The 23,310-nt window shown below is 43.6% G+C and overlaps 1 protein-coding gene across 2 annotated transcripts in view; it reads right to left on the bottom strand.

Moving 5' to 3' along the window:
* Positions 1-5,538: 5,538 nt before the first annotated feature.
* Positions 5,539-23,310, bottom strand: part of CHCHD3 (coiled-coil-helix-coiled-coil-helix domain containing 3) — a 336,220-nt gene continuing 318,448 nt past the window's right edge. Inside the window, exons 7-8 of one of the 2 annotated variants that reach the window (XM_003420879.4) lie at positions 17,963-18,098; positions 5,539-6,218 (exon numbers count right to left, since the gene is read on the bottom strand). In XM_003420879.4, the coding sequence (XP_003420927.2) occupies positions 6,195-6,218; positions 17,963-18,098 (160 nt within the window). In that variant the 3' untranslated portion in view covers positions 5,539-6,194. Of the gene's footprint in view, positions 6,219-13,872; positions 16,125-17,962; positions 18,099-23,310 lie in introns of those variants that run through there. The other variant, XM_064289706.1, reaches the window with a different exon arrangement.

Below are 23,310 nucleotides of genomic sequence, written 5' to 3'. Positions count from 1 at the left end.
TCTTGTATTTTATTTTGATGGGTAGGATAGTTTGTCTCCTTTGCTGTTACCTTATTATTTACCCCTATTTTTCTAAATTTAAACCTAACTTTTATTTCTTTGTATTGCCGTATCTTCCTCTCCGTATGGAAGGTGTATAACATTTCTTAGTCCCTCTTTATTATTCTAATGTTGTCTTCTTTTATGTAATAACATCGCTGTTACCCTGTTTTGAGCTTTTTTTTTTTTTTTAAATAATCTTGCTTTGTTTTTTGGATTTCCCTGTCTGGGTTGACTTCTGGTTGCTCTGCCCAGTGTTCTAGTCTTGGATTGGTAGCTGATATTATTGATTTTATAACCAAAGAACTCCCTTTAGTATTTCTGTAGTTTTGGTTTTGTTTTTACGAATTCCCTAAACTTGTGTTTATCTGGAAATGTCTTAATTTCACCTTCATATTTAGGAGACAGTTTTGATGGATATATGATTCTTGAGAGGCAATTTTTTTCCTTCAATTTTTTAAATATGTCATCCCATTGTCTTCTTGCCTGTATGGTTTCTGCCGAGTAGTCTGAGCTTATTCTTATTGGCGCTCCTTCGTAGGTGACTTTTCATTTATCCCTCGCTGCTCTTATAATTCTCTCTTTATCTTTGGTTTTGGGAAGGTTGATTATGTCTTGGTGACTTTCTTTTAAGATTTATCTTATGTGGAGTTCGATGAGCATCTTGGATAGATATCTTCTCATCTTTCACGATATCAGGGAAGTTTTCTGCCAATAAATCTTCAACAATTCTCTCTGCATTTTCTGTTATCCCTCCCTGTTCTGGTACTCCAATCACTAGGTTATTTGTCTTGATAGAGTCCCACATCTTTCTTAAGTTTTCTTCATTTCTTAAAATTCGTTTATCTGATTTTTCTTCAAATATCTTAGTGCCAAGTGATTTATCTTTGAGTTCAGAAATTCTAGCTTCTACTTGCTCAATTCTTCTCCTCTGACTTTCTATTGAGTTGTCTACTTCTGTAATTTTATTGTTAATCTTCTGAATTTCTGATTGCTGTCTATGGATTTTTCCAGCTTATTAAACTTTTCATTATGTTCCTGAATAATCTCATTTCTTCAGTTGCTTTATCTGTGTGTTCCTCGGCTCGTTCTGCGTATTTTCTCATTTCCTTCCTGATGTTTCGAAGGGTTCTGTATATTAAACTTTCGTATTCTGCATCTGGTAATTCCAGGAATGCACTTTCATCTAGAAGGTCCCTGGATTCTTTGTTTTGAGAGCCTGTTGAGGTGATCATGGTCTGTTTCTTTATGTGACTTGATATTGACTGTTGTCTTTGAGTCATCAATAAGTTATTGTATTAGTTTATGATTGCTTACTGTTCCGTAGCTTTTTGCTTTCTTTTGTTTTGGTGTACCCCTATGGGTTGCTTGAGTGAGCTAGCTTGATTATTTTTGCCTTTGGACCTCTGACGTCCTGTCCCAGCTGGCTAGTGCTGTTACCAGGCATATCAGTCTAGGAGTCCATTCAGTTTTCTTGTATGAATTCAGCTCAGGTTGCCAGGTAGCTGATCATCAGGTGTGTGGTATAGGCTTTGTCCTACAGTCTTAGAGGGGCAGGGGTGATTGGCGTATATACCAGTATCTGATTGCAGCAGGGGGTCACATGCTGAACAAGGCAGGGGGCTGAGAACTGACCCCCGAGTATCTCTGAGGAAAGCGCGTCCCTGCTACCTAGAGCATGCAGGTGGGTGGGTTCTGCAGACTGACCATGGGCACCCAAAGTTTTTGGTTGTAAGGACTGGGAGGTACCAGTTATCTCTGTACCCCCATCACAGGTGGCTGGGTGACCTGAGTGGAGCTACCAGTCCTTAGGTCCCTGATGTGGGTAGGTGAGGGCCTTGTTTAATAGGCAATGTCAAACATCAAAAACCCACCTCTCCACCACACAGCTGAAATGGTTGGAGTCTGCCAACAAGGGCCTATTCTCCCAAAATAGGCCCACACAGATCCATGCAGAAGGGAAAGGTGCTCAAAGTGCACCAGCGGTTTATGCCTGGACAGGAGCTGCTTTTACCCTGAGCTCCCCCGGTTAGTGGAGGTAGCAAATTATCTTTTCTCCCAAATGCAAATTTTTTCCTTCCCCAAGGCCAGGAGGATGGCTCTAGGTGCTCACCAGGGTCTACCTCAGGCCCAGGGAATTCAGCTGCTGAAGCCGGTTTGCAGGTGGCGGGGGGGGGGGGGGGCTGTTAAAAATATACACAAGTACTTAGCTTTTGTCAAGAGCGCCGCTCTCCTCAGGTTCCGGAGGTGTGAGTAGGCTGTGTGGCTGGCTGCTTCTCTCTGAGGAAACTGCGGCCGAATGCTAGTAGGAGCCCGTTGCCGCCGCTGCTCTGGGAATGGTGCCTGAGGGCTCCCACGATTCGTATCTGGCAACTCCTCTCTGCTTCTGAACGATCTCTTACTCCCCCTGCCCCTCAGTTCATTTTCTAATTTTGCCTTTGAAGCTCAGGGCTCCCACCTTGTCAGAAATATACTTTTTTCACTTGTTTTTTCAGGTCTTAGTTGTAAAGAGGGGGGCTTGCCGGAAGCATCTGTCTATTCTGCTATCTTGGCTCCGCCTGGATTTTACATTCTTTCTGTGTACTCTTTTTCCTTATATTTCATATTATTATTAACCAATAACATTTTGTGGACTGCTAAAAGAAAAAGCTGAAAGCATAAGAAATTATTAAATAAGTAGTATATCTATGACTAAATTATTTAGGAGGCTGGAGAAGAAAAGTAGGGAAATATCAAAAATCACTTATAATGGAAAGGAGGATGAACTGGCCACTCTACAGTGAGAAATGCAGGGGCAGTGACCTGTCCAAGTGGCAGCAGTCACAGAACTAAGACAAGAGCCCAGGACTCAGGACTCAGGGCCAGGCAGGTCCTTCATGCTTCCAAATCATCTCTCAAGAGAAAGCCTGAAAGGCCAAGGTTGGACAGACAGATGAGGCTAGAGAAAGAGATGAAAAAAGAGGCAAATAGGGAAGGAGAGAAATGGGAAGAAACTTGGGGGGGAGTGGGGTGCAGTGAGAGAAAGAGTATGAGCAATGAATATTTTTCAAGAATATTAACTCAAAACAGACTGGCTCCAATTCTTCAACCCATTTGGTTAAATCACAGTAAGTTACCACTGCCCTGCCATTGTTCTTCAACTGCTCTAATTCTTAAATCTTGAAAGGGTCAGCTCCTATGGGTCACTGAAGTGGGTTTCCAGCAAGATATCCAGCTAAGAACCAGAGGCTCCCAACGCCGAATCCAGAGAATTTGAGGACATCTGGCAGCTCGTTCAGTTTTATGCAAAACACTACTCAGAACTGCTATAGAGAGGAATCTTGTTAGTCAACCAGGAGGCCTCAGCGTCTGGCTTTTAATATTCCATGTTTGCTATTAATGTGATAAGTAAACAAATCTTTAAGCCATTACAGGTTGGGAAGTTTTCTCTAAGAAGTTACTGACTTCTCAGAGATCTCTGTGCTGGGTGAACCAAGTTTGTCTTCTACAGTTCACCAACCACGTGTCATATGTGATAACACCTGACCAACTTTCAAGATAACTTTGTTCTTCTTGGCTTCATGAGCTAAACTACTGTGGTTCAAGGTGTGTCCTATTCAATGCAGAAACTGATTGGTACATGTCATTCCCATGAGCCTCATGTCAATCGTAACATTCCTCCCAAATGGTCACCCCCAAGAGCTAGCAGTGACATGGACAGAGGGCTGTACAGCAAGCAGGGAGGTCTCCACACAAGTAGAACAAAGGCTTCGTCTGGCCTTTTATTTCCCACAAAGTGCTGTCTTTTCCCTTGCACCCATCATGTTTACCAGGATGATAAACTAATAATCAGATGCTTGGAGAGAGGGTACTGACAAAACCACCCTCCCATTCTCCTGGATTTAGCCTTAAATGCCTGGTTCTTCAGGACTGCATCTCCCTGCCAGAGACAAGGCTGGCAGCCTGGGATGTGCCAAGTTCTTGGCTCTAAATTGCAAAACAAAGCGGTATACGAGGGAATTTGTGAGTTAGCAGATTTGCAAACACTCCAGCCAGTCACTGTGTAAACATTTCTTTTTGTGTACCTAGTATTTCTCCCAGCCAGTTACCTGGATGCCATCCAGATGGTGCCAAACATGCTACTCCTCAGCTACCCCTGCCGCCTTCACTTGCACACAAACTCAGCTCGTTTTGCACCATTAAAACATCAGCAAAAAAACACAATCACAGAGCATCTCAATAATTACGGTAGGAGAGTCACCCATGTCACTCAGAGTAAGAATCAGGTGTTCACGAGTGTGCAGGAAGCTGCCATTCAAATGGAACCAACATGGGAATTAAGTGAGTAAGAGGCTACACATGCTGTTTACATGGGCTGGTTGAAATTTTCCCAGCATAAGCTAAGTTCACCCAGACCTCTCTCAATAAAAGGCACTTGGGCATGTGGGTACTCTTTCCATCTCACTCTATCAGTTTATATCAAGGAGCCATGGTGGTACAGTTGTTAAGTGTTCAGCTACCAACCAAAAGGTTGTGACTTTGAACCCACCAGCCGCTCCATGGGAGAAGGATGTGGCAGTCTGCTTCCGTAACGATTACAGCCTTGGAAACCTTATGAGGCAATTCCACTCTGTCCTATAGGGTCACTATGAGTTGGAATTGACTTGATGGCAATAGGTTTTAATTATTGAATAATCACACAAACCAACCACATTTATGGGCCAGATCAAATGTGCAAGCCCAGCATTTGGAGTCTTCCCAGTAAACCTAAGAAGTAGGTTCTTTCATTTCCCCTCCTTTTTACAGCTGAAGCGGTGGAGGCTTAGTATGGTTTGGTGACCAGCCCAAGGTCACACAGCCCGTCAGTAGCAGAGCCCGAATCAGGGTCACCTTATTCCAGAGCCTGTATTCTTAATCATTTCATTAAATCACTCCCCTCTCTAATAAAATAAAATAAAACCCAGCATGATGAAAGACATCTGAACATCACATAGCACTGGCATTATCTCCTCCATCCACTTCCTTGAAAGACCTTTCAGTTTAGCTCCAATGTGAATACTTGTTTCCAACCCACTCAAAGAAAGGGGCAAAGCACTGGGCCTCAGGTAGAAAAGCCAGAGTTATAACCAGGAAGTTTTAATGAAATTGGAAAGAGGAAAACTCTAAGGGCTGACTTTTTTTTTTTTTTTATTTAACATTTCATAGTTTTGTAGGGTCAAAAGTTCCTTACCAAGGTTATCTAATCTAGTTCTTGCCCCAGGCAGGATGACTTACATCACCTCAAAGAAAGGAAGGTTCATGCAATTTGTAAAGATCGTACTACATTCTACCTACCTGAGAGACAGGTTCTAAGTTATCGCTCGCCTGTCGGAGGCTCTGCGAAGTGTTTTGGAGCTTTTGAGAGGAAAGGCACAGCACAAATGCAAAGTGATAACAATACACACCAACTCCATTCCCACAAGCTGGGCCATCTAACCCAGAAAAAAAAGGAATACGTGAGGCCTCAGGCTACAACGCCAGTCTTCGTCAGAAAATATATTTATTATTGATATTCAGTGGAGTATGGATGTCAGTATTCATGATAGAGAAGAGGTTTGTATAAGCCTAGGCTGCCTTTATGTTGATTAAAAAATGCCTTATTTCACTTGTAATCATAAACATCATTTCCGTAAAAGAGGTACATGCTCTCTCTCGTCTTCTTACTGGCAAGGTCACGTAATAAGTTAAAACACAGCAGCCATTACATGATCAAAGAACAGGAAAAGCCAACGTGCCACAGCCTGGACAATTCCGCCCAGCACTGCTGCCCCCTTTTCCTGCTCTGCAGGACACAGGCTCACCCAGCCATGGGGCTTGGTTAGAAGAGAAAGACTTGAGGTCAGTAGAAATGAATTGAAAAATAAGAAAGGTGGTGAGAGGCATGCCTTTCTCTTTTAATCATGGTAAAGGGGCTGTCTTAACACTGAAGCTGTCCTTTGATGACTGACCCCTGATCTAGGCCTTGGCTTTGCAAACTGTTGCCAATCAAATCGTGATTTGCTTCTGTTGAATCCGCTCTCTGGTACTTCTCTTTAAAGTTCTTCTCTTTAAATAGGTTATTCTCTTACTCGGAAAAAACAAATGTTCCACCTCTGGAGTTAACATGGATGGAGTTTTGCTCATTTTCAAAGTTGATTTTATCCTCCCTTCTCAAGCACGCCCTGGAAGAGAAACAGAAAACCTAAGTTTTACCACCAGGAGGAGGGGACAAAAAAATGGTAGTCGCTGGTTAGTATAATTTGTATTGCTTTTCAAATTGCTTTCCCCTTAATAACATGTAAAACAAGGAATGTGTTTCCTGGTCTCAAATATGATTAGCTGTGACACACACCACTGTATTACATGGATAATTCTCAGTAACCCCTCCCACCACCAGGCCAAGCTCAAAACTGTGAGAAGGCGCGTGGCCTGGATCACGCCGTGCACGTATGTGTGTGCATGTGCACACGCACCACCTCATGACCAGGGGCATTTGGAAATGTGTGGAGACACTTCTGGTGGCCACAGTGACTGGGGGAAAGCTATTTCCAAGATGGGGGATTGTGGTGGTGGGAAGAGTTAAACTCCAAAGGCTCTGAGAAGGAGCCTGTCAATCGAAGAACTGAAGATTCTTCCCCAGAAACCTCTGCTCACACCAGGCAGAATGCAACTGCTGGTGTGCTCACAATGCTGGGCACAGCTATACAGAGAACCTAACCCCAAACTGCAGAAATGGCCCCTATATTCCATTCACCTATATACTTTTGTGGGTGAGGTGCGTAGGGAGAATTGTGAACTGTCAGGTTGAAATTCGATAACCAGCTGGAACAGGAGTATGCTATTTCCATCCTTAGAAATCTTTAAGAAAAGGTGACTTTCCCCTTTAGTTTTGAAATTACTCAGGAAGTAGAGGCTAGGTCCGGCCAAAGGTAGCCTCTAGCTCATCTGTTCATTCCTCATCCCCCCATCCCTCCTCTTCCAGCCACCCAATGGCAGGGCTCTTGAGTTCCTACGAGATACTCTAGCACTGAGTTAGGTACTCGATCACTGAGTTAGGTACTCCAGACCTGAGTTAGGTGCTATGAAGAGACAAATACATATACCCATGGGAAATCTAAGGAATAACACAGGGTGATATGTTAAAATTTTATTTTCTTAAGTAATACATACACACAGTATGAAATTCAAAGGAACAAAAGGATGTACCAAAAACCAAAAAAACCCAACCCATTGCCATTGAGTCAATTCTGACTCATAGCAACCCTACAGGACAGAGTAGAACTGCCCCATAGGGTTTCCAAGGAGCACCTGGTGGATCTGAACTGCCGACCTTTTGGTTAGCAGCTGTAGCACTTAACCACTACTCAACCAGGGTATGGGAGAAAGTCATGTTCGTTTCTTTCATCTCCTAGTTTCTTGCGCCCCCTTCCAGAGAAGGAATAGATCAAAGAGGGGCAGTTCTGCCTAGTTCTGAAGAGGACAATGCTCTGTAGTTGGAGAGATAGGGGGAGGCTGGCAGAGGGTTTTTCACTGTGCATGGAACACAGACAGAAGGCTGGGGGTGGGACTGGAGGGGGAGCTGAGGGGACAAGTAGCCAAATTGTAAGAGGTGGGAACCAGCCCAGGGTAAAATCAAGGGGCAGAACAGGAAGAGTGGAAGGCAACACAAGAGATTGTTCTGGGTCATAGACACAAAGGGTGGTGGATTTTCCTATGATATCCATGGGACCACAGTGCACCAAAGAAGACCAGATACCAAAGTAGGCAAACTAGCTTAGAGAGAAGCACATGCTAATGGTCAGAAAAGACACTGATCAGTCCACAGGAAGTAAGTCAGAAAAGCTAGATACTGCCTAAAGGAAACAGGAAAGAAAAAGTAGATAAAGTGGAAGACTGCTTAGCGGAGAGAAATCTTGCAGGACTGATGCTGGGTTGGGAGACTCATCTCAAACTGATCACTCATGTGAGCTCTGTAGTTGCTGGAAAAAAAAAACAAAACTGAGTCCCTACCAAGTGAAAGCCAGTTACTGTACCTGCAATGCCAAATACCATAGCATCTCATTTGTCCTCACGACTCTGCAACTTAATCTGTGTGAAGGTGCTTCCACTTACACAAACAGGAAGCTCTGTAAGTTCAGGCTTATTGATACCTTGCCCTGACACTATTTATCAAATACAAAATGAAAGTCAGCAGAAAGGAGACAGATAATGAGCCCACCATCCAAGGCCATTTAGTTACTGAAGAAAATGATCACCTAGAAGCGATGCTGCTTTGCCATGGCACTCTGAAGATTATATGCTCAATGTTACAGGGCAATGAGAATGCTAAGCTATGAGCTGCCTGGTCAAGAGTACACAGGGTTGCTCCCCCTACACGTTAGATCTTAAGGTTAAAGCAACAGCCATGTAAGAATGTACTTGATTTCAAGTGTGGCCAAATAACCCACTGCTACCACAACAAAATTAAAGAAACAGTGTTTTTCAAAAGTCTTAGGGTTCTTCTACAGAAGAGTCCTGATCAAAAGGGGGAAAACGCAGAAGAGAATTTCAAATTCTCATGGAATCCAGAGTTTCTGGAGCTATGGAGGCTGGATAAACAGCTGAAACTATTGTTCTGAGATAATCTTTAAACCTCAAACCAAAAATATTCTCTGAAGTCTTCTCAAAATCAAACAATAGTTTAGCTTAACTACTAAAGAATGTCTGCCTTGAGCATTGTGCTCTTTTAAGATCTATCTATACGGGTTCAAAACTGACAGCAACAACTTGAAAGATTAGATAGAAAACTTACGGGGTAATGAGTTTATGTTAATGGTGGAGGAACACTCAGAGAAGCAGGGTAAGAATGGTTACACAACTCAAAGAATGTGATCAATGTCACTGAACTGTATATGTAGAAATTGTTGAATTGGTGTATATTCTGCTGTGTGTATTCTTAACAACAAAAATAAGTTGTTAAAAAAAAAAAGTCTAGGGATTCTTTCTACTGTTTTCTTCTCTGCAACTCCAACCCAGTACAGAGGGGTAATTTTTCAGGCAGATCACGCAGGGCTATGTTACAACTCCCTGAGAGAGAGAGTCACTGTGGGCCTGGCTGGACTCAGGATCAGTGGCTGGTCTGACATAAAGACACTGTAAAAACAGATGCGAACAAACAGAAAACGAAGAGAAAGTGTTTTAATAACCCTTTCAACCACATTCACAAAATACGTTGCTACATGTGCTGGAATTCCAAGCTTCAGAGATAGCCCAGCAGTACAGCTGGTGACTCCTTGGAGGCATGGGGGCCTCAGAAAGCTCTGGCTGGACTATGAACACGCCATCAAACTCCACTCAGTTGCCCCCACAGGGTGGCAGAGGTGGTATAAAACCGTCCCCCTTCTGTCAGAGATATCAACAGATACAATGTCAAGTTGAATTAAAAAAAAAAAAAGATGAATTAACTGGTAAAACATTCTGTGTTATGACTGTATCATGCCCTGCTCAAACCCAGACCCTAGTGCCTCTGGCTGCAGGGTTGAGTGCCAGCTTGATAAATTCTCCTGCGATCTCTGTATGGGTGCTGTAAGTAGCTGCTGTTGGGCTGAATTTCAACAGTGCATAAATTTAACACTGCATCAATTAACATAGGAAATTCCCCGAAGAATGAGGGAGAAGCTTTGCAAGTGGTAAAAAATTGCTTCCTTCATTTAGGGAGCCGCTAACACTTAATCTTAATGTGGAGAGAGAAATTCCTTGCTTTTGCTCATCATTCACAGATCTGGGCCTGTGGAGACTCCACTTGTAAACAACTGGGTACATTACCAAAAGGAAAAGATGGCTTAGGCACCCACCAACAGGGCTCTTTCACCAAGCCTCTTTCTGATTCCAGCCACCAAGGAATAACCAGCTGCTCACACTGCCAGATGAGGACCATGCCCCTGGAGAGCTGAGAGTGTGTGCCGCTTCCACTTATTAAACCCATCTTCACCATCTTCCTCAAATGTTTTTGTTACACAGTAATCTTGCCAACTGATTTCTGCATTACAGCTTCCTTGGAAAGGCTGACTATCATAGCGGTATGTCAGCTACTGACTGTCTTAATGTGTTTAAGAGAAATTGTGGCAACCCTGGATTGCTGAACAATCATCACGAGGAGAATTAAAATAGTTTTTATTAAAAAGATACTACCCGGAGCTCACCCAGTATCTCTGGATTCCCAAAGGCCTAATTCAGTTGGGTGTAGAAGCAGGAAAGGTGACACAACCAAAAGCAATCTAAATTGGGGATGTGGCCCGGGACAGATACAGCCGCGGTGCTGCGTTCTTACCAAGGGGGACAGGGAAAGTGGGGCGTACAAGAGAATGGAGCTGTGACGAGGAATAAAACAACAACAAAAGAACCCAAGCCAGTTGCTGCTGAGTCGATTCCGACTCATGGCGACCCCACGTACGCCGAGTAGAACTGTGCTCTGTACGGTTTTCAATGGCTGGAGCATTTCAGAAGCAGGGCATCCAGCCTTTCTTCTGAGGTGCCTCTGGGTGGGTTCGAACCTCCAACCTTTGGGTTAGTAGCGGTGCTTAACCATTTGTACCACCCAAGAACTTCCTGGTGGGGAAGAGGAAGTGTTAAAGCAAGGAGGAGATCCTAAGTGAGATAAGAAGGAACAATGATCAATTAATTCAATTTATGAGAAGTCACAGCGAGCTTTGCTTGTATACCTAGTACTGCCCCTCACCACCTGAAAATCTGATCAGCTAACTTATTTTGTTTTCAATATCTGTCTAGCCCCCCTAGCAAGCACCGTTCTTTGTTCTTCTTGCTTTAAAGGAAACACGAGTTGACTTTTTTATGCCTGAATCTTGTTACATATCTTCTATGTCAAATGCTCTGTGTAATATTCAAATTAAGTTATAAGTAATTAACTGTTTATACAACTTGCTGCAATAACGGACAAAACACTAACGAATTGCAATTCTAAATCTGATGGATGAGCCCGAGAAAAGAAATACCTATTATGAAAGATGAAAATCTATTACCATGGCAATCTTTTTTCTATTAAGCCCAGATTAAAAAAAAAAAAAGTCATAGAGCAACTATTACTCTCAGAAAGTGGTTTAGAAAAGGATTCCTCTGATGGAAGAGGGTGGGTAACACGTTTAAAGTTGGAAATTTAGTTTGCTTTGATGTAATTCCAAGTTCGAAGTGCTGCCTCTCTGAAGGGTGGAAAGTCTATTATGAAATGCCATGTGTCATCTGAGTATGGGCAGCCTGGCTGGGGGATTAATAAACGCCATTAGGTGACAGTGATAAAAAAGCCTTCACACACAATAAACACATGCTCCATTAGGTCTTCCTGGAAAGGTAACCTTCTTGATTGATCTTGGTGGTCTCTGAAGTTGGGTGCCTGGGTACATCAGAGGCAACTGGGTAAGCAGGGGGTCCCCAGATTGGGTCAGTGGAGGGGAGCACAGTGACAGGGAGCCACGGAGAGTCCAGTCACAGCTGTGAGCTAGCAGAGGACCCCCAAAACCAAGTGTGGCGTCTCACCTAGGGGCCCCTACAATTTCAATGGGGACAGGAGGGATAAAGAGGACTTCTCTTCCAGGTGCTCCCTCCCCCTTTCCAAGCCATCTCCCATCTGGTTCCTGAGGCTGAAGACAGCATTCCTGGGTTGGTATGATGAGGCATCTGCTGTATGGCTCAGTCCTGGTTGATGGTGACAGACAAGGGCTCAGCAGGACCTCTGAGAGGCTGAAGGCCTCTGCTGCAGTTCCAGCCAGCAGGCTCCAGAGCTTTGGTTCTCAGACACGTGTGGGTTGTCACCTGGGGAATCTGTTAGAAGGCGAGTCCCTAGGCCCCACCTCTGACTGTCCCAATCAGAATCTCCGGGGATGTTGAGCAAGCTCTCCAGGTGACAGGGATGCTTGCTGAGTTAGAGACCTGCTGTTGCATCGAAGTGTACTCTGGGTTTGCGATCAGGAGTGGGCTATTTTGGTCTGGCCTCTGTCCCATCTACACGTACTTCAGCTCTTTGGGTCTCATTTTTCCAAGTGAAAAGATGGGGTTGAGTTACATGATCTCCAAGGTCCTTCCAGTGCCAAATGCCCAGGAGTCTATTAAATCATTTGTATATAATTTAAAGTTCATTTGAAAATGATGATAAAACACAGCTTGCTTTGGCACTGGGTGTTTGTTTCAGGAAACCTCCTTTTTAAAGCCATAGCTATGATGATGTTGTCAGGCCTCTTCACACATAAGATAACAGAGAAGCATCTGAGCCTTGGTCCACCACAAGTCCAAGCTCTAGGGGAGATAACACATGCGGTCCTTAAGGAGGCTGGCAGAAAGGCCGCCATGGCAGACTCTCCCCCATCTACTGAACTGGAGGTTATCCATCCCAGAGGCCCACCATTCATACGGGTTTCATTTACAGCCTGGAGACCCACTAGAGCCGGGGTGGAGCAACTTCATGTTAGGATCTGTTCTCATTTATCAGGGCCTTCCACTCCTCACTGCCCCCAGGCCCTCGCTCATCTCCCGAGAGAGGGCAACAGAAAGCACATGGGGTCAGTTACAGGGCTTCCTTTTCTTGGTTCTTTCTTTGCTGAGGGGACTGCTTGCTTGGTGACTGACCCACTGATATTGTCTTAAACCTCTGCTCTGGTTTACTGACTCCTGACTTCAGGCTGTCTTTGTCCTGTGGGCACTTCCTGGGTCTGGCTTATGCTTTGGGTCCTAGCCTTTCCTTGGCTCTTCCAATCCTGGCTTCCTGCTCTGTGTCCACAATCCCTCAGCACCCACAGCCCATGCCTCATAGGACGAGAGCCATGGAGGCACAGGCAGGCCTAGGGCTGGTAGAGGTGGGCAGCCTGCATCTTCTGAAGGAGTTTATTGGCTGGCAGATGGTATTCCTCCAGGTAGCACTGGGACAGAGGGTTTCTCTCCCCTGAGTTTGGAGAAACCATGGGACTGTTTCTACTCCTCCCAGTTCACTCTGCTGCTGTGGCTTCCCCAGGGCTGCCGGGAGTGAGTGTGGCAAGGACAGGCATTTGCAGTGGGAGGCCAGGCAGGCAGCAGGTCTTCCTCATGAGTGGAAGTCTAAGGCTGACAGCAAGATCTAGGTGGCAGAAGCACAGACACGGAGGTCTCGGAAGCAGGGGTGTGCTTGTACCAGATAGCCATCTCTGAATCTGAGTGTGAACGCATGTGCTATCTACACTGCCTCTCACTCTCACACATGGAAGGAGCATCAGTCCTGGAGTAACACAGCTGGAGGCCCCTGAAGATCACCCCGTCCAATCCACAATTTAGCAAAGAGGAAACGGAAGCCCAGGTCACCAGCAGATCAGGACGGCAGCAACACCATCTCCCAAAGCCCTGCCATTCAGTGAACACAGAATATTCCACAAGAATCCAGCCAGCTTCTCTACCATCTTGTCAACAGCAGCAGAGCTGGGAAAAGAGCTGGAATGCCCAGAATTGCTGCAAGCGGGTATCAGGGTAGCAGGGGGTTCCAGGGAGCCAAGGCCATGTGGGCATCCCAGGGAGTGAAGGCCACGTCGGCGTTCCAGGGAGCAAAGGCCATGTGGGGCGTCCCAGGAAGCCAAGGCCATGCGGGGCATCCCATGGAGCCAAGGCCATGCGGGGTGTCCCAGGGAGCAAAGGCCATGTGGGCATCCCAGGGAGTCAAGGCGATTTGGGCGTCCCAGGGAGCCAAGGCCATGTGGGTGTCCCAGGGAGCAAAGGCCATGCGGGGTGTCCCAGGGAGCAAAGGCCATGTGGGCATCCCAGGGAGCAAAGGCCATGCGGGGTATCCCAGGGAGCAAAGGCTATGTGGGCGTCCCAGGAAGCAAAGGCCATGTGGGGTATTCCAGGGAGCAAAGGGCCCCTCTACCCATTTTCCCACTTTAAAAAAAATACATATTTTTAATTTTGTTGTTGAGAATATATACAGCAGAACATACACCAATTCAACAGTTTCGACATGTACAATTCAGTGACGTTGGTTACATTCTCAGAGTTGTGCAACCATTCTCACTCTCCTTTTCTGAGATGTTCCTCCCCGATTAACATAAACTCACTGCCCCCTAAGGTTCCTATCTATTCTTTTCAGTTACTGTCGTCAATTTGATCCTATATAGATAGATCTTAAAAGAGCACAATTCTCAAGGCAGACATTCTCTACTAGTTAAGCTGAACTATTGTTTGGTTTTAAGAATACTGCAGGGGTATTTTTGGTTTAAGGTTTAAAGACTTTCTCAGGGCGACAGTTTCAGGGGTTTATCCAGCCTCCATAGCTCCAGGCACTCTGGATTCCATGAGAATTTAGAATTCTGTTCTGCATTTTTCTCCCTTTCTACCACTTTACAATTTAATTCTCTTTACTCTTACGAAAAACAGATAAGTTAGTATACTGGGAATAACAGTCGAATGACCCATGTCATCTCACAAGGTCTTAAGAATAGCTGACAAGAGACTGATGTGAATAAGTGGATGTACAAGAAGAACGGAAAAAGTAAGGTTAAGGAACATCCGGAAATTTTCCTATCAGTAAAACCTATTAGACTACAGACCCACGCCTCCAGGGAACCCTGAAAGCCCAATCTTATGAACCATTTGAACGTGGAGTGGAGTTGGCTACTGGAATTATTCCGAGGACGCTCTGCACTATGTCGGAAATGGACAACAGACCTAATGGGCTGCTGCCACGCTGAGTGTTTTCCACGGTTACCATGTCCAGCTTGCTCTTCAGATTTAACAGGAAACCTAAGGAGGAGGGCTGGTCCCTCAGAACTGCTACAAAGGACCAGCAGGACCCTGTATATTGGCAAAGTCTTTTCTAATGGGGGCAAGACTGGGGTCATGGATGGGTAAGAATCTAACTTTACACGGAACAAAAGAAAACCCGATATTAGAGGAAAACCAGCTACTCAGATGAGCTTCCTCTGGCCCTTTTGGTGAAATCTAACATGGGGCAGAGGAGCCCTGGTGGTGCAGTGGTTAAGTGCTCAGCTGCTCACCAGAAGGTTCGCAGTTCCAACCCACCAGCTGCTCTGTAAAAAGATGTGGCGTCTGCTTCAGGAAAGATTTAGAGCCTTGGAAACCCTATGCGGCAGCTCTACTCTGTCCTATAGGGTTGCTATGAGTCAAAATTGACTTGCTGGCAGTGGGTTAACAGAGGACAGAGTGGGGCTGCACCTTGGATGGTGTGCTTTCTTGTCCACTGCCTACTGTTACCTCAGACTCTGTCACTACTTAATCCCATCTTCACTCTTCTTTTCCCCCACTCTCTCATTGTCCCTCTTTGCCTTATTTCTGTGTCAGTGGGGGATGGGTGTCCGCTTACATGCCTGCCCACTAAAAAACCACATGCCGTTTAATTTATTTTAAATGCTTTTGTTTTTATGCCAAGGTATCTTGTGGTTAAATTTACCTGCATGGCTTCCCTGGGTTTCAGTTCTCTCAACTGTAAAATGGTGAAAATAAAACTACCTCTGTTTACATCTCAAGTTGTCATAAAAAACCAGTAAGAACGTGGATGTGAAATCACCTTGAAAATCTAAGCACTGCAGAAATACAAGGTGTTGTTGCCTTTTCAACAATGTCCATTATAGTATAAGAAGGTTTTGGGGATGTGTATCTTTTCAACTCTATCTTCTACTAATATGGTGTCCTTGGGTGGTGCAAACACAGTTAACACCCTCAGCTACTAACCAAAAGGTTGGAAGTCTGAGTTCACCCAGAGGTGGGCCTGGTGACTTGCTACTAAAAAATCAGCCACTGAAAATTCTATGAGCACAGCTCTACCGACATACATGGGGTCACCATGAGTCAGAGCTGATGAAACAGCACCTGGTTTTCTATTAATATCCACTCCTAATACTATGAGTCAGAATCCACTTGACGGCAACGGGGTTTTTTTGGTTTGATAACTGATAATTGAATACAAGAGCCATAAAAACAGTAGGCACCCCAAACATATTAGCTAAAAATAAAATTAAACTGTACTGCAGATTAAGGGAAAAGAAGAAGGTCTCTTCTGGTATCACGAGTAATAACTGGATGCTTTTCACTGGTCTGTTTAGTTTCAGCATGAAATAATGTAACTGAGGGAAGAAGAAGGAAAAAAAGACTTACTGAATTTTTTACATAAATGTAATCCTCACAACAACTCTGGAGGTACCAATACCTCAATTCACGGATGAGAAAAACTAAGGCCCAAGGTCATGGAGCTACTAAAAGACGGGGCTTGGCTACAAACTCAGATAAGCCTGATTCTAACTCTCGATGACACCACGTGGCTTATTTTATTTTCTCACAAGTTAATTTTGTTTACTTTACAAATATATGCCATTGGTCTCAGAGGGCTACGCGTAGATGACTCAACACAACCTAGACAGGCGAGACGGAGCCAGTACTCCACATGTCCCTGCAGCTGCCACTTCAGAAATGCTAGGGATCACACTGTGGAAATAGGCACATACGGTAGATGCCGGCATTGAAACACACACTGTGTCACAGCCATTCTTTCCACTGATCCTGCCCTATACCTCAATATGCACTACTATCAAGTTGGGAAAATCCATGAGTCAACCTACAGTCCCAAGGGCATTAATATTGAGGGCTATTTTTGACAAAGAAAATATACTAATTTAACATTAGCAGCATTACCTCTAGTGAAGCCTTTTCAAGAACAGAAGCCTGGCACACTACTAAAAGTTATACAAGTGCTGCTCCAAGCCAGAAACAGAAAACAGTCTCAAGCCACTAGCTTTTAAAGACAATATAGGCATTTAATAAGTCTTGATCACATTTTTTTCTACTAGTGTGGTTGTTATTTTCCAGCTATCCAGATAATGCCAACCTCTCAATCAGATATTTAGAGAGTGTTAAAACTTACACTAAGTGGTATTATGATAACTACAGCAAATTAGGCTGCAGAAAGACATGCTGTGTAACTTCAACGCTAGATTTAATTGGGTTAGAAGGTCAACTCTAGGGAGTTCGTCGGCAGGAAGAATCAAGGTTCCCAACAATTTCTGTCTCTCAGAACAAGCTACATCCAACTGTTAAATCAGTTAAATGATAGGTAATTATGTGACCTGCCGGAATTGATAATGTGCTCCAGGGTTTATCATTAGCTTTTTGAAAGTACCTGAATTAGAGAAAGCTCACGTCCTGGAAACATCACATTACTCTGATATAAAGGGTCAAGAGAAAACTAGGGTTCTAGTGTATAAGAGCAAGGAAACTATCTTCTAAATCCCATCTCTGGGCCCCCTTTCCCTGCCCAGTTTAGTGGACCCCACCAATCAGTGGAAAGATTGTAACCCCTCTTCTTTGTTGGCTCTGAATATCAGCTCAGAAATAGTTGGGCAATGACTTCGAGGATACCATTACACAATAATTCAATAGCAGAGGACAAAAGGAAGTCCTCGGGTGGTGCAAACAGTTAAATGCTGGACTACTAACCAAAAGGTTGGTGGTTCAAACCCACCCAGAGGTACGTTGGAAGACAGGCCTGACCATCTGCTTCCAAAAGGTCACGGCCTTAAAACCCTATGAAGTAGTTCTTACTTGGTACACATAGGGTCGCCATGAGTTGGAATCCACTTGACAGCAACTAATAATAAGAGAGGACAAAAGTACAGGGCAACTAGAAAAATTAATAATTTTAGTAAGCTTTTTTGTGGGGAGCGAGGGCAAGTAAATGAGTTGGCTACAAGAATAGATCAAAAAAAAAAAAAAAAATTTTTTTTTTTTTTACACCCAGCTGGATGGAACTTGACTGTGACCTGACTCTTTCTTGGTGATCGTTCTTGATGATGATGGCTAGTTTATGAAGCTTTTTCATACACATGCGCCCACTTAATTCTCACCACTGCCCCACAATGTAGGGCTTTCTGTTCTCCTGGTGCCTGGTTAATGTGGCTGGCACACCCACCTGTTTGGCCTGGTTGACACACTGCATGTATTGGGTGGCCAGAGCAGAGCAGCTGAGGGTCTGGTGGGTGTTCTGGCGGTAACACTGGAGAATCTGGGCCTGCAGGTCAGCACACACTGGGTGAAAATCATACCGCCTGGAAACAATAACGGGGCAGTGAGATAAATGGTCTTCAGTCAGAATAAAGATCAAGGTTAAAGAATATATATAAAACATTAAATAACATATAAATGTTGCACATGTAGAAAAAATTTAAGAAATAATCATCTTCAACCTTTGAAGAAAGATAATTGTCCCCATGATAAAAATGCATATAATATAAATTATTTCTATGAAATTAGTTCCATTAAATGACATCTGTATAAGCTTCTCTGGACATTATAAACTTCCTTCCCAAACCCAAAACTAAACTACCTGAATGGTACCACTGCCTTTCAGCCCAGACGGAGAAACCAGAAAACCGAGAGTCACGACTTCTCCCTTCAATTCCCATACCTAGTTGGCCGACGAGTTCCATATCCCTGTGGTCTGGTTCTACTTCTCCATACTCACCCTGGTTACATTAATTCCTAAATATTTATACTCCAGTTCCAGGCAGTCACCTCCAAACTGGTCTCTCAGCTTTTGCCCTCTACTCTGGCCTCCACATGTCTTCTAGAGGGTTCTTTCTAACACACAAATCTGATGAAAATATCTCTCCCTATTGCTTCCTAAATAAAATACAAGGTCAAGCTCCCTCTCAGTCAGGCTCCTGCCTACTCATCAGCCTCCATTCCCTGCCATCTCGCAACCTGCAGCCTGGCCAGACCACTGGCAGGCTTGGCTGGAATACTTCTCTTTGTGTCTTTACGCCTACGCACCTGGAAAACACCTCGTTGTTCAATACTTAGCTTAAGTGTAATCTCTGTGCAGCTTCCACAAACTCCCTTCCCTGGTAGAATCTATCATGCTTTTTCTGATGACCCCACTCGTTCCATATTAACTTCTCCCACCATGCATGTAACCCTGACCACACCATGCTCCGGGGATATTTACTAGCCCACATGTACTGCAACATAAATTCCAAGAAGTGAGGACTATGTTTTACTTTCTTTGTAATCTCAGCTATTAGACATAGATAATAAATATATGTTGAATGAATATAAATAGATGGAAAGAAAAAATGCTTAATTTCCTTAGGCCAAAATTTTTACTAATTACACTTATAAATCCCAGATTTTGTAGTTAGATTGCTCAGAGTATATATGCTATATCAAATCTATATGTTTCCAAAATAGTTTATAAACACTGGGAAATGATAAAAACAAAATAAACTCAATGAATTGCACTAGATAAATGAGAACCAAGTATTATTGTTAACAGGGTAGTGGGACTTGGATTAAATGAATGAAACACACACACAGAAAATACATATTATCACTTTAAATCTATGAATTCATATATTTTTTAAAATTAGTTTTTAGTACAAAGAGCTTCCAGTCTTTCCTATCAGTTATTTTTTTTTGAAATTGAAATTTGTTATTTCCATGGTAGTCTTGAAACCGCATTATTTGAAGTTTAATGGGTTCTAAAAAATCCCGAGAGAACACAAGAGGAATATTTCTCATCAATAAGGAAACCCCTGGGTGACGATTTGTCTCCTTATTACTTTTATCCAACACACTAAGCTAACATATATTTTGCTAGAATAGAAAACTGAAATGCAAACCATGTTACTGGCCCCTGAGGGGACTTACTTCCTACTACCCTGTAAAGAAAGCAGACATACGGGAAAAAAAAAATAATCCCCCAAATTTTACCTAACATTGCTTTTACTTTTTTATTCATTACCTTGCTGCTTTGTCAAATATCTAAAACAGACTTTCAACCCAATCCCAGGAGCTTCAGTTCTTTTTAAGATTTCAACGTTCGGATGTCTGTGAATTTTTGTGGACACAGATTTCCCTAATCCCCTACATGAGCGTCAGCTTTTAAAAAGAGACGGCTGTGCTTCGAGGGTATCAACACAGACACCACTAACTGACTGATTACAGCTACAGCCACGTCTGGATAAATACTGAATAAAATATGATTAAGCCTCAGGTCAGCTGAACGTAGCACATATGTGAATAATGACTCTAACGGTTCACAGGAAAGCGGTGTTGCGTTCTCTCCTGGTGTTGAAGACTGATAATCAGGGAAAGAGAGGGAAGACTGAGGCAACCCTGACCAGGTCTGCACCCTTCCCTGCTATTTACAGAAAAGCACGGTGAAGAACGAGCTTCCCATACAGCACACCATAAAGAAGGTAACAATTCTTTCCCCTTTTGAAAAGACTTTATAATGAGATAATTCATCTAATACCACGGGCTCCTTAGAAAGAGGTCACTGAAGTTGTACATAAGCATTTATCCCAAGTTGAGCTATTAGCCATGCAAGTTAAAATCCATGAGTTATTTATGATTTGAAATGTGTCAAAACAAACTTTTATCACCACAGATCAATACGACTCACTCCCATGGCCCTTGCTTTCCTGTCTGTCTGTTTTCTCTCTGTGTGTATGTATGTGCACACAGTCATCTTCTGAAATTCTTGCATACATTTCAACCTGTACTGATGATGAGATGGCAGAAAGGGGGAAAGAGGGTAGGAAATCAACATAATTGTCCCCCGTTCCTAGAGCAGACTCTGGTTCATCTTCGTGTATTCAGGTGAAGCGCTGCCTCTGTATTGATCTGCGATGCTTGTTACGCTGCCCTAATGCACGGTTTTCACTTTGGGAAATGCTAAATGAGATTACTGCCCGACATTAGAAGGCCATAAAACCCAAGCCGCGGCACCTTCTCTTCAGGAAAAGGGTTTCAAAGACATTTCCAATATGCATTATGGTAAACCTTCCACACAGTCATAGCATCAGCAATGGATTTATATTGACTGCTTTCTTTCCCGCCGATGGCAAAAGCCACTGTTGGGCAAAAATAACAAAAGGCAGAGTTGCAAGGTACCGAAGAAGGAAAATGAAATCTTAGTGGTAAAGGACATCTGAATAATTTAATTTCTTTGTATATACGGAAGATTCAGCAAAGATCACGAAATGGCAAATGACACATGTTAAAAGGAGGAGGAATATAAATGTGGAGAACTCAGAACAATAACGAAGAAGTGAGAAGATATACCATCCAAAGAGGAACTGGTGGTAGAAAGATGACATCTGAAAATGCACATTTATCAAAATCAATTCAGAAAACAGGTTGGTGGTCACTTGAAATCACTGGTGATGTTTAATGAATTCCGCCATGTGTACATCTCCCTCTGCTTTCCTCTTCCTTCTTGTACCCCTTTACGGTCTGTTCCTTTCTTCTTCCCTCATCTCCACAAGTACTAGCAGCCCATCTGCCTCCCTCCAAGCCCCACACAGTGCATTTAAGGCCACGGAGACTGCTGACCGTGTCCAAAGGCAGAGCTGAAGGCCCAAAGATCTGACTCGAGGACAAAAGCAAAAGAAGCACTCTTGTTGAGTCTTCTGTAGCTGGTAAAACAATTTTTGCTAATGTGTAAGGCTTATATTTACTTAAAAGGCCCCTAAGAGAATATAATCCAAGTATTTTTCTTCTTACACTGACAGGTTCATTGTAGAGACTGCAAAATATAGAAAAGAATAAAAATATACATTTAGGTTGTTTCTAATTTTTCACTGCTTAAAATAACACGATGATGAACATAAACCAGTGCCATCTCGAAGTGGTTCCTTAGGACGGTTCCCTGTGGGTTGAATAAACTGGTCAAAAAGAAATGAAAATATTCTCAGTAAAAAATAAAGGTGAGATAAGTGGTATTCTGAAGTCTCCTGAGACCCTCCAGTGCATTTGTGCTCGGTTATCTGTTTTAGACCTATCTGGCAGCTTCGATGCTGCCTCGCCTACTTTCATGTCTTAGAAACTTCTTTGATGTGAGTCTGAGCTTCATACTTCAAGGAAACTACTTGCCTATCTTTTTAGTCCTAATAAAAATGGCAAGGATAATAAGGAAGCTTCAGAGGAGGAAAATATGGACAACAGTGCTCCTCAGAGGAGTCTCCGCCCAGAGGGGTAAAGAGACACCAGTTAGCAGCCACAACCCCAGAGGCTCTCAGGACCACGGAAGTCATTCCTTCACAACCAGCATGGGTGCACAGAGGAAGGGTTGTTTCCTGTGTTTGGACCAGGAAATGACCTGGAAGAGCCCACAGGTACTATAGTGAATAGGGGGTGGGGGAGGGGAGACTACGCATAGGAATAAATGAAGAAGAATGAATGGTTGGTGCTAAAAACCAAATCCTGAGTTTTGAACAGGTTCCCATGATGCATCTCTTATGGGGTCAGATGGGGTCATAAAACCAAACCTAGAGAAACTAGGCTCTGATACATGCTAGAATATGAATGAACCCTGAAAGTATGCTAAGTGAAGTAAGTCAGACACAAAAGGTCAACCATTGCATGATCTTGCTTATATGAAATATCTAACAGATAAATGCGTAGAGATAGAAAGTTTATGAGTGGTTACCAGCGGCTGGGGGGAGAGGGAATGGGGAGTTATGGTTGAAGGGGGACTGAGTTTCTGTTTGGGGATGCTGAAAAACTCTTGGAAATGGATAGTGGTAATAGTAGTACAACATGGTGAATATAATTAACAAACAGAATTGTACACTTAAAATAGTTAAAATGGCAATTTTTTTGTTATACATATTTTAAAACAATAAAATTAAAAAAACAAGCAAACAAGTAAAAAACCACATTAAAAGTTGTCCCACACTTCTAAGTCAATTGGCAAAATAATTCTATTACGAAATCATTCTGCATCCCACTTTGAAATGTGGCGTCTGGGGTCTTAAATGCTAACAAGCGGCCATCTAAGATGCAGCAATTGGTCTCAACCCACCTGGAGCAAAGGAAAATGAAGAACACCAAGGCCACACGACATCTAAGAGCCCAAGAGACAGAAAGGGCCACATGAACCAGAGACCTACATCATCCTGAGACCAGAAGAACTAGTTGGTGCCCGGCCACAATCGATGACTGCCCTCACAGGGAGCACAGCAGAGGACCCCTGAGGGAGCAGGAGATCAGTGGGATGCAGAGCCCAAATTCTCATAAAAAGACCAAACTTAATGGTCTGACTGAGACTGGAGGAATCCCGGCGGCCATGCTCCCCAGACCTTCTGTTGACACAGGACAGGAACCATCCCTGAAGACAACTCATCAGACATGAAAGGGACTGGTCAGCGGGTGGGAGAGAGATGCTGATGAAGAGTGAGCTAATTATATCAGGTGGACACTTGAGATTGTGTTGGCAACTCTTGTCTGGAGAGGGGATGGGAGGATAGAGAGAGA

This window comes from Loxodonta africana, chromosome 8 (assembly GCF_030014295.1).
Source record: "Loxodonta africana isolate mLoxAfr1 chromosome 8, mLoxAfr1.hap2, whole genome shotgun sequence".
Lineage (NCBI taxonomy): Eukaryota > Metazoa > Chordata > Mammalia > Proboscidea > Elephantidae > Loxodonta > Loxodonta africana.
The sequence above is the reverse complement of the archived record's forward strand: the minus strand, read 5'-3'. Positions and strand labels throughout refer to the sequence as shown.